General features: G+C 35.8%; 1 protein-coding gene across 6 annotated transcripts in view; it reads right to left on the reverse strand.

The window, feature by feature from the left end:
* Nucleotides 1-19,437, reverse strand: part of DPP10 (dipeptidyl peptidase like 10) — a 1,540,096-nt gene that overhangs the window by 97,649 nt on the left and 1,423,010 nt on the right. For all 6 annotated transcript variants that reach the window (XM_072757585.1, XM_072757584.1, XM_026015550.2 and 3 more), the window contains 2 exons: nucleotides 11,144-11,264; nucleotides 1,121-1,275 (listed from right to left, as the gene is read on the reverse strand). In XM_072757585.1, coding sequence (XP_072613686.1) covers nucleotides 1,121-1,275; nucleotides 11,144-11,264 — 276 coding nt within the window. The remainder of the gene's footprint in view (nucleotides 1-1,120; nucleotides 1,276-11,143; nucleotides 11,265-19,437) is intronic.

Consider the following 19,437-nt stretch of genomic DNA (forward strand, 5'->3'; position numbering starts at 1 on the left):
CCCAATTAACATACAAGTTAAAAGGTATAAAACCTATTGTGCTTGGGAAACAGAAGAGTACAGCTCCCTAAAGGAATGGCTTAAAAATAGCTTCTAAATCAGTTAGCAGCCATCTTTTACCTGGTTAAGAGCTGAAAAGTATAAAGTGGAGATTAAAAAGTTTCCTACAAGACCTCTTTATGTGATTAATACACAGGCGGCCTCATTCATGAGCCTTTTTCTTTGTAATATAAACATAGGAGAAATGCATTTTAAAAAAGAGACCTCAAGTTATCAAAAACGCCATGCAAGAGAAAAAAATAGTTACACTCCAGATGCTTTTGCAACCTGCTCTCTTCTTGAAAATAGTGTTGCTCACTGGGCAAGATTTCCATATTTGCCTCACTCAATAAAACAATTCTATCTATCTTAGCTACGCCTGGCTATAGCTCTACCCCATCATGTTATAAAGTATGTTCCAGAGTATGCTCTGCCAAAATAATGCTGATGTTAATACTAATACTAATAAATTCTTTATGCTTAGTCTCTTCTTTATCGGTGATTCTTTATGTTAGTCTATTCTTTATAGAGATTCTTTATGCTTAGTCTATCCCTTACTAGAGATACTTTATGCTTAGTCAATTTTTATGGGAGATTTATAATGCACATTAACATATAGTATATTAAGTGCTCTAAGAAAGCATCTGCAAGAAGTTGGATTTTTTTTTAACAAGAATTTTCAACTTATTTGACCGTGGGACTTTTTCATCCCTTATAATATAACAAATATTAACAAACAGAATGTACTTTGGAGAAACCTGTATCCTGGCATCGTTGTTGGCCCTCATCTCCTTTCTAACTGGGAAGGTGAGGGAAAACAAGAATGAAAGAATCAAAGAAAAAAAATGCAGCAAAAGTGGCAGTGCCCAAGCCCTGAATCATCTCTACTTCTTCCTACCAGAACACTGTGTGCAGGCTATTGCAAGCTCTAAAAGAGGAGTCTGACCAGTAAGAAAAGCTTCCTCTTTTTTTTTTTTTTTTTTTTGCAAAGACAACTTGTTCATGAACGAAGGATACTATCAATCAAGTTCTTGGTGTGGAGAGAGAGAAAAAAAAAAACTAGTACTTCCACGTTACTTACCTTAGGATATGGGTACTGCTTTCCTTTGGGATACAACGCTCCAGTAAATCGAGGGATAACCATGTTAGGCACCAACGAATCATTTATCATCAGGAAAGCAAGCCTTTCTCCATCTGGTGACCACCAGTGGGCAATGTGAGAATGCAGAAGTTCCTCTAGAATAAATGAGTATTATTAAAACCAACTGTAGAGATGTGGGCTCAGTGACCCACAAACATCTGTCCTTGAAACCTCCATTGCACATAGACATTTTTTTTCTATATAATGTGTCAGATTTTGCTTTTATCAATGTCATAGAGAATTCTCTATTTCTGAGTTATCCTTTTAGTCACAGGATAAGAGATAGAATGGAAGGAAAGAATGATGAAGCAATGAAGCCAGGATTTCATAGACTGTCAGCAACATGAACAGAGAAAATGGAAGCACTATTGGAATAAAAACAATAAGAACAGTAAATGAACACTGAAATATGGCATAAAACCGTATTTTGTCACCATTCATTCACATTTGCATTCAGTCATATTTCCATCATCAAACAAGTTAAATATCCACTCTCTTCATTGAATAAGTTGAATCCCCTCTGGATTCATGAAACTATGTTTAAGCTCTGAAGAAAGAGAATGAGAAATATATTGGATATCTTTCATGTGACCCCAGATCTACTCTTCATTTGTCTATACCTGCTTTCTGGTCCAGAAAATTAATATGGGTGAACTATAGCAAAAGGGCCGCCATGCCCTCCAGGGCACAGCCTTTATGGTACGATGGCAAGAGATTAGAAGGAGGAGAGTAAAGTCAGAGTATATATTCCCTTGGCTCTATCCTGAAATGTCACTTCAGTCTAGCTGTGTGCTTTAAATGATGTCACTATTCCTGTCAATGCAGTCTCTTCTGTGAAATTTTCTCCTTTTTTTTTTTTTATCTTGTAATGGCTCATCTCTGTGGTCACGGGTGATTATAGCTTGGTTGCTACTAGTCTAGATCATAGCTCTGTCCTTCATGATTTCACTTTGTAAATGTGGTCTCTTTATAAATAAAACTTCTTCAGATTACTGAATGTGCTAACTTCGTACCCTGACAGATACCATGATGAATACCAGTAAGAGACTCAGAAAAGGGAGTGGAATGTTGCTATATGTGTCTAATTTTATGGCTGAAGATGTCAAACCTCTAAATTCCCACAAACCTTCTTGCTGACAGAGGCAGCCTCTATCCAAGGGAGCTAAACATTCTCTGCATTAAGGCAGAGTGAAAGATATATTTCCTATAATGTTTAAGAGTCTGTATCCTTAGAGGAGAGTTTAGAGATCTAGTACCATAGCATTTACTGGGATAGTTTTTCTAAAATGAGAGAAAATTTGTTGGAATCGTACTTATGCAAAAGTAAAGTGGGAATAGACTCTTCAGATTTTGAATAACAACTTAAAACATATTCACATATGCTGTCCTGTTCTACTTCCCAGATAACCTATAAAGCTTTCTGTTCTGAGCAGAGCCTTTGCAGGATAGGACCATGTAGCAGATCAAGGCCATGGTACAACCTTCCCGCCCATCTTTACCTGGTGACCCAGCAGATAACAAAGCTAATGTAATTGTGCATGGTAAACAGAGATGCTGTGTGGAGCTTCTGGCACTCACTATATGGCAATTAAAACACAGGCATTACAAGCTTTAAAGGAAGGCCATTTCCTCTTGTGCTGATAAATATTCTCCTTTTCAAAAGCAGCTCTAGTGGGCTCTTGCAGAAACAATTAGCCTGACCACAGGATACCAAGTGGCTGTGGAACCCAAACTACCCATCATGAACTGACTGTTATCTCATTCATTCACTGACCATAAAACTGAATATATATAGCAACATCCCACCATAAAATAGAAGGGATTGGGACAGAATGTGTAAGTAAAATGTCCAGAATATTGCATGTTCTGTTTTACCCTCTCTCTTCCAGCTCAAACTAAACCTCAAGATGTGCTTTTAATATAAGCTGGCAGGGCAAGAACAAAAGCAGGCCTGGTTTATGGGTGTGTGTGTGTGTGTGTGTGTGTATGTGCTATACTTGGAGGGTCTAGAATTGGATAAGCTCTGTACTACAGCCTGAAGAGTGGCACTAAAAGACTAAAGTAAACATAAATTCTTCCAGTTGGCTGACTTTTGAACAAGATCTTTAGTTTCTCACTTCTTGTGGAAGAATTGGCTTGAAGCATGGATCTATCCTGACTCATGCACAGTAACTAATAAAAGGCCTGACTGGGGTTATGGGAAGATGGAAATTAATGACAAGGAGGTATAGGGAAAGATAACTGCATCGACTTATCAAGAGGGGTTAAAAAAATGTAAAAATATGTAGATATTAGTGTCCTATTTAAATATCCACCAGAACACATCCATAGCAGAGTTGGCTCTGGATAATCAGATGAACAATATGACTACTGAGCTCATGTCAGTCTGCTTTGGCTCCCACCACTACCTGCCAATAATAGGGGCTGTCATTAAACTTGATATGGCATTATTTCACAGCAGGACCAACTGGCTACCTGGTGGCAGGCAGATTACACAGGAAGCTTCCATTGAGAAGGGGTAGCATTTTGTCATTACAAAGATAGACACATAGTCTAGTATAGCTGTGCCTCTGCTGCTTGAAATCCTATTACCATCACTCTTCATGGATTTACAGAATAGCTTACCCATCACCACAATAATCCACACTACATCACCACCCAACAGAAAATATTTTATGGCAAAAAGAAGGTCGAGAGGCTCGGACCATGAAATTCACTGTTCTCTGTTAGCTATATACACCTGGCTTGATGGAAGCACAAACTAGTCTCTCTCTTTCTCAGTTCTGACACTATAACAACCTTGAAGTCTGGATGTCCCCATACAGCGTGCAAGTGTCACTCTTGCATAGCCAGAAAGCAAATAGTAGAAACGTAGCATTCTCTATCACTATCATACCATTACCCCACAGGATATATTTTGTTTCTTCTCTTCATGATAAGGAGATCAGTGGGTTTAGAAGTCCTAACGCCTAAGGGTGGGAACGTTATACTTCTGCTCCTTTGAATTGGAAGCTGAAATTTCCCCCTGACCATGTAGGGCTCGAAAGGACTGGGGGAAAAAGAAACTAACAGAATGCATAGTCACTATGTGTCTGATGCTTAAGCTTATCTGCCAGGAAGAATGTGTGTCTTCACTATATAAAAGAGAGCAAAGAAGAGTATGTCTGGACTCAGCAGATTCACAAATACTCCTTTGTCCAACTAGATCTCATTTTCCAATTCTACATTTCCACATTTCAAATTCCATTTCAATGGAAAACTGAAATTGTAGGAACCTAGGAAAAAGAAGCAAAGGAATAGGATTTGGCAGGGATAAAATTTTGGTTTGATCCCACCAGGCAAATGACCTGTATAGTCAAAATGCTGGCAGAAGGTAAAAGGAAAAAGGAATGAGTAGTTGACAGAGGGAACCAGGATTACTAGTTAAGGCCCTATGACAACCTTATTTGTTTTTCTTAATGGGGACATTTGCTCCAAAACTTTACATGAAAACAAAAGTGTTGGCTGTAGTTATAAATTTCAGACAGATATATCAACTGGACTAATACTACTCTACAATGAAACAGTAGCAGATGGAACTTCATGTGTTCTTTCAAGGACATGAAATTTTTATTTGAATAAATAATATCCCCATGATCTCTGAGTTTTTGTTGGCTGTGGCCAGTGTGAAACCAGACAAATCAAATGAAGAGAATAAAGTTAGTGCACGGCATTTATTCTCTTGGTTCTCACCTGTTAGAAACATGTGTGTCTGGCTATGTTCCTCAGCCAAAACTTCCTGCTTCTGTTACTGCAGAAACTATAGGATTCCCTCCTTCTAGGTTCTAGTAACAGCTTACCCTTCTCACTGCAGTTGTTAATGGCGAAATCATTACTAGCTACAAGTTGCTACATAACCCTTTTCTTTGACAAGTGGCCCCTTCATAGATAAAATTGTGTATATTCCTTTGAATGGGCCATTTTTTTTTCAAATTGTAATCCTGGCCCTGACTTGTACAAATTACTTAAAATTCATATGAGGAGACATGAGTCATCCACATGACACACTGAGGGAAAAAAATGCTGAACCCAAACTGAGTATAAACTCTTGGTCTCATGAGCCTTGAAGGTACAGAGAGATCAGATTGTGTTGTCTAAAATCAACACTCAGGGTTCCTAAAGAAATGAGCTGTATCCTAGGTTTTGAAGTATGTGTGTGCAAGTACTTCCCAAGAGTAAGAATGGCCCAGATTTGAGAGCACCATTCAGCAGAAACTAGGTATCATCTACTCTACTTTATTTTAGAGTGATCTATGCCTAAAGTTGTTCCTCACACAAATGTTAAAATAGTAAAGTCGTACACACAAAGAGTTATGTGACTTCCTTCAGGTCCCAAAATAAAGCTAACTGAAATGGGAAGGAGGTAAATAAAAGAATCTTTAATATGCATCTGCCTAAGATTTCTCTTGGATAACACACATAGTTCTTCAATTGTAACTAATAAGGACTCTTACTCATGGACTGAAACCTCCTGTGTTAATTATATTAGATTATTTACAAATAATGTATTTCTACAAGTTGCATTCCATTCCATGTCAATGAAGGTTTGGTTCTTCTTTGTCTTTATTACAATGATTAGAGAATCTCACTACAGAACAGATGGAGTTTTCAACATGTGTTGTTTTATATCAAAGACACTTAAAAACATAGCCTCAACACAAAGTACTTACCGAAAACTAATATATAATCATTGCATGCAGATTAACATGCTACTCTGGAAAGTAAGCTGATTTTATCCATTTATAGTTTATCAATTTAGGCAGATAAGATTTCCTGAATATGCTACTGCCAGCCATATGGGTCTATGGTTCATTTCCCCCCTTTATTTTCTGTATCTCACTGTCATGTTTCTTAAAAGAATTGTCTATATTCATAACCTTCTCACTTCCTGTTTACACCTCTATCCACTGCAATCTTGCTTTTGGTACCACAAATTAACTGATTTTGCTCTTATCAATTTCTGGTAGCAAATCCAACAGTAACTATGGGATCTTTAGTTTGTTTGACCTCCTGAAACTCAGCTTTATTAGTCTATCTTCCTCTGGCTTCCATGGCTGCATCTCTAATTTTTTTTTTCTTTTTCCTGTCATAGTCCAGGTTTACTGGGATTTAGTAAGTGCTCAATAAATATGTAGAATCAATGAATGGATGAATATAATTTCCTGTGTCCAAGACAAGTCATAAAAAAAGTGAAAGTAGGTATTTTGCACTATTCTTCGTAAACAACCAAAAAATGCAACAATCTCTATCTGTTGATAAGGATATTGTTTATGCTGTCATTTTTCTCTCACTTTTCTATTCTTGTAATCCTTAAAGCTCAGTGCAAATACCATTTGTTCTATGAAGCCACCCTATATTTCCCCATCCCATTAGACTTAATTCCTACTTACATTTCTAGTTGGTATGTAGGCATGTAGTTCTATTTACCATGCTCCAAATGGTTGCTTATGTAAAAGGTGTTTACAGTTTTTCATTCCACTAAGTTGGAAATGTATGAAACATAGAAATCCTATTCTTCTTCATACTGCTCTCAGGTAATGTTGGAAAGATATATGTACTCAATATCCTGAACTGAATATCACAGAAGAATTCCTTAACAACACATCTGTAAATCATTTAGGCACATTAGTTCCAATATTTTATATGCTCCTATAACCTAAAGTGATAGTCATTTTTTTGTTTCTATTTAATAGATTCAATACTTTTTGGAAATTTTCAAAGTTGTAGACTTGGTAGCTGTGAACTCTGTTTTTTTAAACAAACCATTCATCTGATATTTTATTTAGCTAACTTACTACTTTAAATGTTCCAATTCATATGAATGACATTAGGTGCATTTTATGTGAATTGTGTTTAAAATGATGTTTCATTTTAAGTATGTTTTATTTTTCTTCTGAATTTCACTGACTCTTTAAAACACATTTTATTTGCCTTTATTTTCCTTAGGAGTTGAATACTACTAGAAATAGAAACAAGGAGATTTTACAATAACACTTTTAAAGACTTTAAAAAGTCAACATAAGTGCCTGTGATTTGGATCAAGAGCCACACTCACAGATTGGCCTAGACCTAAAAAGTTTAAGCCATGCCTTTAAAATGTGCCACAAAAAAACCCACTTTTTTTATCTTTTATGTGACTCCTCAAATCTTTTTTCTATGATATTTATAAAAGGCAAATTTCAAATAAAGAAAGTGGAAATGTTATGTGTTACTTCTTGATTCTTCCACACATACTAATTCAGATTGTAGTTGATTTTTGTAAAGTAACAAAAAAGGAAATCTCCACACTAGAGTATCTCAGACATACCTGTTGAAGATCATATGCATCCCTAGTAGATGTCACCGTGTTGTGGTGAGTGAAATAAAGGGAAAAGAGGAAGCCTGGAATCTGGGAGTTTTTAGCACCTTTGGAAAAGCAAAGTGGTATTGGGAGATGAAGGTACATGTGGGACTCTTGAAACATAGGTTGGGGATGATGCATGAGGGAAAAATCAATAACATCTGAATGGCCTAAGTCCCTGTATCAAACCTTAACACTGATTCCCTTGATATAACCTACCCCTTCTCTTGGAAATAAAGCAAGAATTGAAGTAAGTCCATGGCCAATAGGGTTCAGAGTCCTTGGCTGAGGAAACAGATCAGTGAAATCTAATGGCTTAGGTCCATAATGTATATCATCCCTTAGGGAATGAGGAAAAGCACTGAATTCTAACAGGTAGAGTAGACCAGGATGAAGTGCTGGCTTTGAGGACACACATTCAGGTGCCAGCTCCGGCACTCATGAGCTTTGAGGCCATGTCCAAGTCACCTGTCTCCCTGGGTCTTGGTTTCTTCAGTAAACGATTAAATATGCTAGCATTGTGAGGATTCATCACATAACACATTTAGGATTTGCTAGTATACCTACATAAGAGCCCAAAGGATTGAGTTTATTTTGAATAGCGAAAACTTTAATTTTTCCAGAGTTTTTGTCCTATTAGTCCTACCTATTCCCTAACACAGTGTTCATTCTCCACCCAAATATATAGAATTTTATTCTCTAATTAAGAAAATAACTGTCAGATAATGGTCTTTAAATTCTCTTCTGACATTTTCTAAAAAAATGTAATGCTATAAATTATATAAAGCCTTACATAAAGGACAGAGGCCCAGGGCATGTTGTTCAGTTGTCAAGGTAGTATATTCTACATTAAGTTAACTTAAAATTTCTTCGATGTGAAGGATCACAGTTTGTTACCCAAGGTAGCAAGCCAGCACACTGTGAAGCACCGTGTCCCCACTGAAACCCACCACTCTTATGAATGCCTGCTCACTGTGTCTGTTACTAGTGACTCAGACCAGAACCCAAAGAATCTTTCTTGACTTCCTCTCATCTGCACCCCAACCATTTAACCAAGATCTATCTATTCACTGCCTCATCAATTTTAGAATTTTCTCTCCTTCTTACTGCTTTAATCCGAGTAATATTGCTCATTATCTCTCAGCAGAACTTAGAAAAGCCTCCCAGCTGCTCACTGGTTCTTTCTGCTTTTCAATCCCAGCTTTGTACTGTAGTCAAAAATGATCTATTTATATGGAAGATATGATATTAACACTCCCTTACTTGAAAAGCTCTATTAGTTACCCCATTTACTAGTGGAAAAATAATTGAAATCCCAGGTTATTTTTAGGGCCCCTATCCCTTGGTTCTTGCTGCCTTCCTTTTTCTCAAATCTTATGACCCAATAATACCGAGCAGACTTTAGTTCTCAAGGCACACACCATGCTATTTAACTTAGCTATGCTTTTGCAAGCTCTTAACCCTTGCTTAGATTTCCCTACCTACTTTCTTCTTTTAAAAAAATATATTTAAAATCTCATTAGTTAACATACAGTGTAATATTGGTTTCAGATGTACAATATAGTGATTCAGCATTTCCATAGAGCACCCAGTGCTCATCACAGTGAGTGGATTCTTTAACCCCAATAACCTATTTAACTCATCCCTCCACCCACCTTCCCTCTGGTGTTCACCAGTTTGTTCTCTATAGTTAGGAGTCTATTTCTAGTTTCCTTCTCTCTCTCTCTCTTTTTTCTTTTGCTCATTTGTTTTGTGTCTTAAGTTCCACATGAGTGAAACCATATTATATTTATCTTTATCTATTGACTTATTTCACTTAGCATAATACTCTCTAGCTCCATACATGTTTTAGCAAATGGTAAGATTTCATTCCTTTTTATGGGGGAGTAATAGTCCATTGGATATATATATGCTATATCTTCTTTATCTATCCATCAGTCGATGGACACTTGGGCTATTTCCCTACCTAGTTTCTTCTTATAGTTCTTAATCTTTCAGACTCAACTCAGAGGGTTTCTCCTTTAGGAAAATGTTTGCAAATCCCTAGAAAGGGCTAAGTCTCCTTTGTTCTTTCATAGAATTCTGTGTTTATTGTGATTTGACTTCTGTCCACACTCCACTGACTGACATCTGGGTCTCACATAGTAGCAACAATATTTTGAAGATAAAGTGTATCTCTTACCTAGCTCCTCTCTGTAAGAAATGGTTAGTTCTTGCTACCTAGACTCCTGGAATTACCCAAGTTTCAAGTTTGTTCTCCACTTATTTCTTTAATCTCTTGAGCCATCTGAGGCTCCTTCAACAATTTATCCTTTTGAAATAAGAAAGCCAGAGTCAGCTTCTGACACTTTGAATGAAAGACCCCTACTTATCAGTTTGTGTTTGAATTTTTAAAAATCTATAGCGTAATTATTGTTGATATTTTCAAAGTAGCTATCACTACTCCTCAGAATAAATTGTGGCCTCTAAAATACTTTATTATTTGATGCTAGTATACACATAGAAAATATATAAGCATACGTGTACACATATGTGTATAAATCCCAAAGGCTACAGTGTCTCTTCATTAGTAAAATAGCTCCACCCAGCTAAATGTTTTTCTTTATGTAAGGTCCTGAAAGTACTTTGTTTCTTATTATATCTCAGCACCCTTACAAATACTTGGAACATAGTAAGTCTTTAACAATGTTCAATGTTCAATGACAGAATGGATGAATAAATGAATAGGCAAGTGATTTACTTTTCTTATAGAATTAAAAATATTGATTCTGAGATAGAAAGATTGCATTTGCCAATATTGCTCAATAAATAAAATTTATTTTCTAGATGAGCCTTAGCTTTATAATTTCTAATCAAATATGACTAGCTTATTTTAAATCTTGACATATTTTGCCAAGATCAGTTGCAGAGTCTGAAACTTAGGTATTAACCTCACACCTTGAGACTTCCCAGGAAATCTGTACCTACAACCCAGCTGATAATTGGTGCATGATCAAGCTGGATAGAGGTTTCCATTACTTGGTTCCTTTTTATATTCTCAGCTATCATGAAAACCTGATTCAATAGTTATTGCAAATAATTCTTTAGGTGGGTTTTATTTTGCTCCCTATGCAATGGCTTTTAAAATGTGACAGACTGTTCTTAATGGGAATGACTAAAATCAAGTGGCTTTGATGCATTTTTTGAGCAGTAAAAGTTTTTGTTTCTTCTCTTCCATAGTCAGAAAAATTTAGCATCTAACTCCAGAGTTGACTAAGACCATCATTCACTTTCATTAGTTAAGCATCACCAAAATAAAATCTATGTAGCCTGAACAAAATGTATGTGTATGTATGGGTGTGTCTACACACACACACACACCCTAAATGTGGTAGATGTGAATCACCCTAAATGTGGTAGATGTGAATCACAACCAGTTGAAATATGAGCACATGCAAAGACATGAAAACATGAAGGCAGTCTTGAGAGGAAATAAGAGGAAATGGAGCTCTAAGTATTGTTCTAGAATGAACATATTTCTCTCACAGATTTTGTATAAAAACAGGTCATCTGTGTTCTATTGAAACAAAATCTAGTCAACTCACCTTCATATAACCAGTCAGCAATCCCATTAAAAATAATTCCTTCTTTTCCAGAAGATGTCAGTCTCAGTGAACTACTCTTTATGTCAGGTTGATAGTAGATATTATTTTCAAAAATATAAATCTGGATCCAGAAACATATAAAACAAACCAAAAAATGTAACACATTAGGAAGCTTTCTAAGTACTCATACTATAGAATAATTGCTGAAGAGCCAAGTGTTGTATTGTTTGCCTGCTTTTAGTTTGTCTTTATTTAATACCTACATTTGCATCACTTTCAGTTATTAATGGCTGTTGCCTTCCTTATCATATCAATATCAAATTGTCATTTAGAAATTACACAGTACCAATACTGAAGCTTTTAAATCCATAGTTTCAACAACAATTGTTCATCTGCTTAATCCCTTTTTTATGCCACAAAAATGATTTGGGTTTGAGCTAACACTGCATACTTAAGAGACTGATAAACTATGATAGATGTCACTTTAGTAATAGCCAACTCACAGCTGAAAAGTTTCAATTTGGGATCTTATTACAAAAATGGATTTGGTCATCAATAAAATAGTCTCTACAGAATCTTTCTGATTCCATCCAGCTCGACTCACAAATACTCTGATGAAAGCAAAGGGTGGCAAAATCCCTCTGAATTGATAAATGGGACACACCTAGCTATGCCCCACTCTTCACTGGCAGTTCTTTTCTAACTAGCATAGCAGTAATAGTAACTGTGTGCTTGAGAGTTCAGGAGAGGCTTTTAATTTCAACACATCACAAAGCATTCCAAAATAATATTAGGATCAGCAATAGCCCCCACAACAGGAACAACAGAAATTAAACAGGCTCTGTCTATACAAAATAGAGATAATTCAGGATAAAATTATTTAAAATCCATGTTCAAATATATTTAATGCCAAACATTTCAAACTGCTGGCCTGTATGATAATATAACCTTCAGAGAACCGTGTTTCGTCTATATGTTGGGGCAGTAGAATATTGTCTAATGGAAGCCAAATTACTATCTACATTGAACATTCTAAAAAGGTAGAAGATGTTCTAGAGGCCTTGTGTTCTAGCATGCTATGGGACTATTACATAATAGCAAACAGAGCAAATGCCAGGACTTCTGATATAATCCTCTAATTATCAGATCCTAGATTTTAAATCTCAGTGTGCAAAATGATGAAAGCAATCTTAATATCCAGAAAACTTCATTGATATTCTACTTTGATTATGGTGATTTGGCAAGTATGTAACAATGATCAGATCTAGTTAATCATTTCAACACTACATGTCATTTATATCACAGGTGAGAATGCCAAAATACAAATACAAATTTTTGAGGGGTGGGATAGAGAGAAAGAAAGCTATAACAGGTTGTTTAAAAGAGAGGGCTTTATAACAGGCAGCCTAAATTTAATATCCAAATGACTCTAATAATTTTCCTAACCTTTTAAAATCTCAGTCCTCTCCTTTTATAAAATGTGGATAAGTCTCACACCTGCCTTAGAGACCTGTTGTGAAGCATCCATGACATGATGAATGCAGAACATATAATACATGTGACTGTTACTACAGATAGATAATTTGGTTCAAAATTCTAAGCTTTATAGAGGTGACAAATTCTAAATCAAAATAAACTGATATGGCTTAAGCCAATGTATAAATTGTCACAAACTATTGACCAGTATTACATGTTATATTGGTAAAATATGGACCAGGAGTAATAGAATACTAACAGCAGTAGTTTTAGTACCAATAGTGGGAAGAGGAGAGGTAATAACAAATTATATTTACTGGTTTCCCTTCATTTAGAAAGTTTTCAAGTGACAACAGGAAATAAGAAATAATTATTGAAACTGTGTGGGTCATATGTAGCCAGAAGTTTGAGAACTATTATCTCACGTGTCTTAAAACTGGATAGAAGGTGGTCTTATTTTTTTTTAAGATTGATTTTATTTATTCATGAGACAGAGACAGAGTGCAAGAGAGCGAGAGTGAGAGAGAGAGACGCAGAGAAACAGGCTGAGGGAGAAACAGGCTCCAGGCAGGGAGCCGACATGGGACTTAGTCCTGGGACTCCAACATCATGCCCTGGGCTGAAGGTGGCGCTAAACCACTGAGCCACTCAGGTGTCCCAGAAGGTGGTCTTATTTACAACTTCTTGTAATGGAGAAAAAAATATTCACTTTATTCTAGCCATCTAAAGCTTAAGCTTTACCTATTTTGTATACTACCTTCTTTTGCCTTTCACAAAGAGAATGTGAAATAGGCACACAAAGTCTTCCTTACTTGGAAGGAATCCTCTTTTTGTATCTGAACCTTCTATTAGGACTTGTGAGTAGTAACAGTTCAGATCATCCACACCCATGCTACTTAAGCTCATATGGCTATTCCAAGGAGCAGAGGTTACTTAGTCCAAACTAATATAGCTCCAGATCCTCAGCTTTCTGAAAGGAACAAACTCTAAGTCAAAACAATTGATAAAACCTCCACGATTCTAGCAGATGTATAAATTATCCAAAACCATTGACCAGTAATTACATTTATATTTGAAGAACAGATTGGATGATATTCAGAATCCATATGAAACTGACATCTGCTTCAATGTAAAAGAACAAGCAATATGGAATCAGAATTTTAATGCCATTTGCTGAAAGCTGCAATACCAGGGAATGTCCATAAGATCTTTTTTCTGTGGACAAAAAACTAGTGACATTAGTGACTGCCTTCATGAAAGTGTACATTTATAATCTTATAACTTCTTTTAAAAAGCTAAAGTTTTTCCTTGGGTTATATTAGTTTCATAATAGCACAAACTCTAACTACTAGCTTAACAATATGAGAAGTGCAAATATGCACTCTGATGAAATTAAACTGGATCCAAATGTCAGTCATCAAGGACTGCAACTAGATTTAAATCACATTGAAAACATGACAAACACTAATGCCATTTATCCTAATGTTGATTAAGCTGTCATAATATTTTTGATGCCATTAATTAATGCCTTCAAAGAGCCACATAAATAACAAATAGGAATACATAGCTATTTGACCATTTTACTCTTCAATTTAGATAGCAAGCCAACTACCTAGTTTTTCAAAATCAGTGGTCTTAATGTACTTAAAAAATAACTCAAAATTGGTAAAGTTGCCAGAAAGGGAACAGGAAGGCAACTGAAGTACTATATGCTGAATCATGATAAGTCAAGAAATACGTAATTAATGTTCTAAGAAATTAGTCAATGTATTAGTCAATCATTACCAAGTGATTGGACACAGCAGTGTCACTGCTTTGCAGAAGTTTATATATAAAGGCCAATTTTTCACCTTTTCTTCCCACTGCCACAATCAACAGGAATACTTCTGATGGTGGACACCTCAGAAGCCTGGATTTCTGGGTGAAGAAGGTTGGAGTAAATTCACTCCCAACCCCTAGCCAACTTGTAATGGACACATAGCAAGAAATGAACATTTGATGTTGAAAGTTAAGATTTTGGAAGTGAGAGTAATTACAATGTAAATTAGTCTACTGTGACTGATTCAACCAGAGACAATGCCTGATAATAGCAGACTCTTACGAACTTTTAACCAGCTTAAAAGCAACTTAGCAGAATAAAACATGAATATAATTGAATATTAGACCTATTTTTGCTATAATACTGCTATAAAGCTAATCCGCCTTCCTTGATTTTCATAATTTTAAATTAGAAAACTGTGAATCATTCAAAAATCCCCAGGCACTATAATGGCGTTAGAGGATCTGCAACAGTCTAGTTGGGATAGCATTTGAGGTGCTTTCTATTATGACTTGCTTTCTGGGGAAAATGCAATTAAGAGACTATCCCAGATAACAAATACTGCTGGCAGGGATATAGTGAAAGGAGTCCTTTCCTATGTTGATTGTGAAAATAAAGTGGTATGCCCATATGGGAAAGCAATGTGGCAACTGAAAACAAAACATAGTCTATATCAGCAATCCCAAACCTGGGACCTCATCTTGTAAGGAAAAAAAAGAAAAGAACCAATGTGTAGAAAATGCTGATGCATGATATTTATCTCAGCAGTGTTTATGATGGCCAAAAAGAAGGTTCAAGGTGAAAACCCATTGAAGCAAATGCCTGGATGGATTATGATTCATCTGTATCATGTTAGAACATTCAGGCTTTGTGGAAAACAAAGTAGTATTACATGAATTGACTTGGAGAAGGTTCACCGAGATATTACTGAGGGACAAAGACACAAAAATTATTTCATGCGCTAAATAATGACAGTACTGATACAAATTTATACTAGCAGTAACCTAATCAGCATATATACATTGGCCATTGTCTATTGCTAGTCAGCTCCATGCCCGCCCCTATATAGTCTTTGATTACAGTGGGCCATTAGAAGCTCCAAATTCACATTTCCCAGACCCTCTCGCAAACTAGTCTTCTAAGCTTCTTAGCCATATGAGTTCTAGTTACTTTCTGTAAAAAGAGAGAACCAGTAGTTAGGTACTGAAAACCTTTGCCTTTGGCAGTTTGTCTAGCCAACATGAGCCAGACTGATTCAGTGATAATTTATAACATTTATTAATAAATAAATAAATAAATAAATAAATAACTATAAAGAATTATAGGAATACATATATGCATATGTATTGTGTATCTATACAAATTATACAGTCACAGAAATGTGTGTATGTATGACTGTGACTCTGGAAAGACACATGCTAGCCTTTTTTTTTTTTTTAAGATTTTATGTATTTATTCATGAGAGACACACAGAGAGAGAGAGAGAGAGAGGCAGCGACATAGGCAGAAGGAGAACCAGGCTCCCTGTGGGGATCCCAATATGGGACTTGATCCCAGAACCCCGGGATCATGCCCTGAGCCAAAGGCAGACACTCAACCACTGAGTCACTCAGGCGTTCCACATGCTACCCTTTTAATATGGGTGCATGTGTTGGAAGGTGGATATACAATGAGAGAGGAATAAAAAACAGGTAATCAAACAGAAAAGACTGGGAAAATATGCTAAAAAGACTTGATTACATATATATATGTAATCATATATTTATATATAAAAAAGTACCACCAATAATGTCAATTATAATAAAAAATAATGACTGATATAAAAATTAGTCTGGCATGTATGCATAACAGGTGATTCTTTTTATTATTTTTTTAAATATGGAAGTAATGATAAACGGTGTCTTCTTAACTTGGATTAGGATTTTTCTTTTCTTTTTTTTTAGGTTTTATTTATTTATTCATGAGAGAGAGAGAGAGAAAAAGAGAGAGAGAGAGAAGCTGAGACACAGGCAGAGGGAGAAGCAGACCTCATGCAGGGAGCCCTCCAGGATCTCCAGGATCATGCCCCGGGCTGAAGGCAGGCGCTAAACTGCTGAGCCACCCAGGGATTCCCGGATTAGGGTTTTTCAAACTACTGACATTGAGGACTAGATATTTCTTTTCTTTTTAAAGAGATTTATTTATTTATTTATCTATCTATCTATCTATCTATCATCTATTTATTTATTTATTGATGAGAGACACAGAGAGAAAGGCAGAGGGAGATGCAGGCTCCCCACAGGGAGCCTTATTGGGGACTTGATCAGATCCGTATCCCAGAATCATGCCCTGAGCTGAAGGCAGGTGCTCAATCACTGAACCACCCAGGCGTCCAGAGGACTAGATAGTTCTTTGTTGTGGAGGACTGCCCTGGCATTTTGGGATTGGCGACAACCCTTTACCTCTACATACAAGATGCTAGTGGCAGCTCTTTCTTTCAGTTGTGACAACCAAAAATGTCTCCAGACCTTACCCAATGTCCCCTGCAGGGGAGGAGAAAAAAATCGTTCTGTTGAGAACCACTGATTTTGACATAAGTTTTCTACATGTATATGCTCCATAAATGAAATAATTTAGTTTAATTCCCCAAACCTTTAAAAGCCAATTTGCAATTTGTCGTTTGAAAGTACGCTGCTAAGTGCACCTGGGGCTATAAAGATTTTAATGTGTAGTCCCTATCTTCAAGAAGATTATAATTTTATGTGAGAGATAGGCAGGTAAACTACTAAAATCCAATGAAGAAAAAATACATATTACAAGGCATAGCCATGAGTGGCAGAGGTCAGGTGAGGGAAGTGATTCATGAAGACATTTTTGAGATACTGAATTTAAATCATGTCATTAAGGACAAGGGGTGATTTCATGGGATAAGGAAGGTAGAGAAGAAGAAATGCCAGGCTAAGGGAAAAGAATGAGCTACAGCCAAAATTGAACTATCGAAATATTAGAATAACTATTTCTTAAGATTTAGGAACACCTCTATCTACCTATGACTGTCTAAAAGTTAAGATGGTAACCAACCATAGACGAGGTTGAATGCTAGACCAAATGGTTGGAATCCCATTTTTTTCAATAACTGACAGCTGTAAGATGTTTATGAGCAGGTGGGCAATTAGGAAAATAATTGGTAGCAATAAATGAATGGAAAGTGGAAACCAGAGAATGCTGGCAGGATAATTCAAATATTATGCTTAATAGGGACAATAACTGTAAAAATGGAGTCATTATTCCTAACATATGACTTCCTGCTTATGTCTAAAACATTTGTGAATACCAATGCCAATGTTTTAGTAACTCTTACTTGGATCCATTAAAGCTTCATTCTTAAAGTTAGACATTGCATTTTTTTTTCACACTAGTTTCATACCCTTCAAACAATATGCAGTTCTCACCTTTCACCCTGCCCAAAGAGAAACTGAACAGTCAACCAAATCCTTGGCTCCTTCTGGCTTCTGGCCCACCTCTACTCCTGCCTAATCATTCTCCCTGGCCCAAAACTGGCTGCAAAATTTGTGTAGAACCTTTGCCTTTTGCTTTACCAGGAACATATTTTCTATTTTCAATCATGCCTGCTTATCATTTTTTTAAAAGAACTTATATTAAACTAAATATTTTTATTAAAATGAATTTCATCTAATATTATTTTGGAAATAAGTGACACAAAAGAAGATTTTGCAGTGATTTAGAGTCATCGTTAGTGATAGATGTTATCATTTTTCAATAAATGAGAAACTTTCATCATATGGACAGTATGAAAACATATAATTATGCATCCAATTATTTTTATCAAGATAAAGGAATACTATAAAGAACAAACCACCTTGAACTCCATCATACACATAAGTTGTTGAAGGACATTTAAAATGTTTTTAATATATAAAAGAATAAAAGTATTTGACATATTTAAGCCATATTCTATTAATGAATCTAGTTCCATTGAATTTGAAATAAAATTTTTCCTTTTAAGCAATATGCTACCATTTAAGTCTAGGAAACATCATGAGGATAATTCTTTAAAGCCTTTAAGTATAAACTTTTATAAATAAAAGTCCTTATTTTGATTTATATAACTTAGAATCTTTGGGTAATATGAAAGAATACAAGCAGGAAAAAAAATGGAGTATTTTGGTTTTACGATTAGAATGGCTAAAATGAAAATGAGAGCCAAAAGTTAAGTGTTGTCAAGGATGTAAAGCAGCTGGAACTTTCATGAACTTCTGGTGGGAGAGTAAATTGGTACACTTTGTAAATCTCTGTAACAGGTTTTATCAAAGCAGAACATATGTGTAACTGCATGACTCAGCAACTCCATCCAAAGGGTTTCTTAACAGAAATGTATGTAGGTGGATGGATGGATGGATGGACTGATTGATTTACATATGTATATATATAGGAAAGCAGGGATATAAATCAAGGCACATATTCAAGAATGCTCATAGCAGTGCTATTTATAATAACTGATGATACTGCAAATCAGGGTAGAGATTACCTTTGGAGGGGAATAGTGACCTGTAAAGGGTAGAATAGGGGTTCTGGGATATAAAAAACGTTCTGTTTCTATTCTGAGCACTATGCAGATGGGAGTATACACAATTATCATATTCGCTGCATGTATGGTAAACCTAAAGAAAAAGGAAAATGTAATATGCCAAACTTTATTTGCAATCATAATTCATTTAAAATACTACTGTAAAGATTACCAGTATGTCACTGAAAACTACAGTGCATCATTCAACTTTATAAAAATTCTGTTTCTTTAATTTGCCAGTATGTAATAAATTCTGAGTGTCCATTTATATAATGCAAAGTAAAGCTATGAGCACAAGTTAAATAGTTTGATTACCTCTGACATTTTGGCTTTGAATAAATCTCTCTGTGGGTTATAGAGTACCGCTTTCATTTCTCTGCAGGACCATCTCTCGGATATAGAACAACTCACTCAAATCATTCATGTCACCTT

Source organism: Vulpes vulpes, chromosome 5, assembly GCF_048418805.1.
Source record: "Vulpes vulpes isolate BD-2025 chromosome 5, VulVul3, whole genome shotgun sequence".
Lineage (NCBI taxonomy): Eukaryota > Metazoa > Chordata > Mammalia > Carnivora > Canidae > Vulpes > Vulpes vulpes.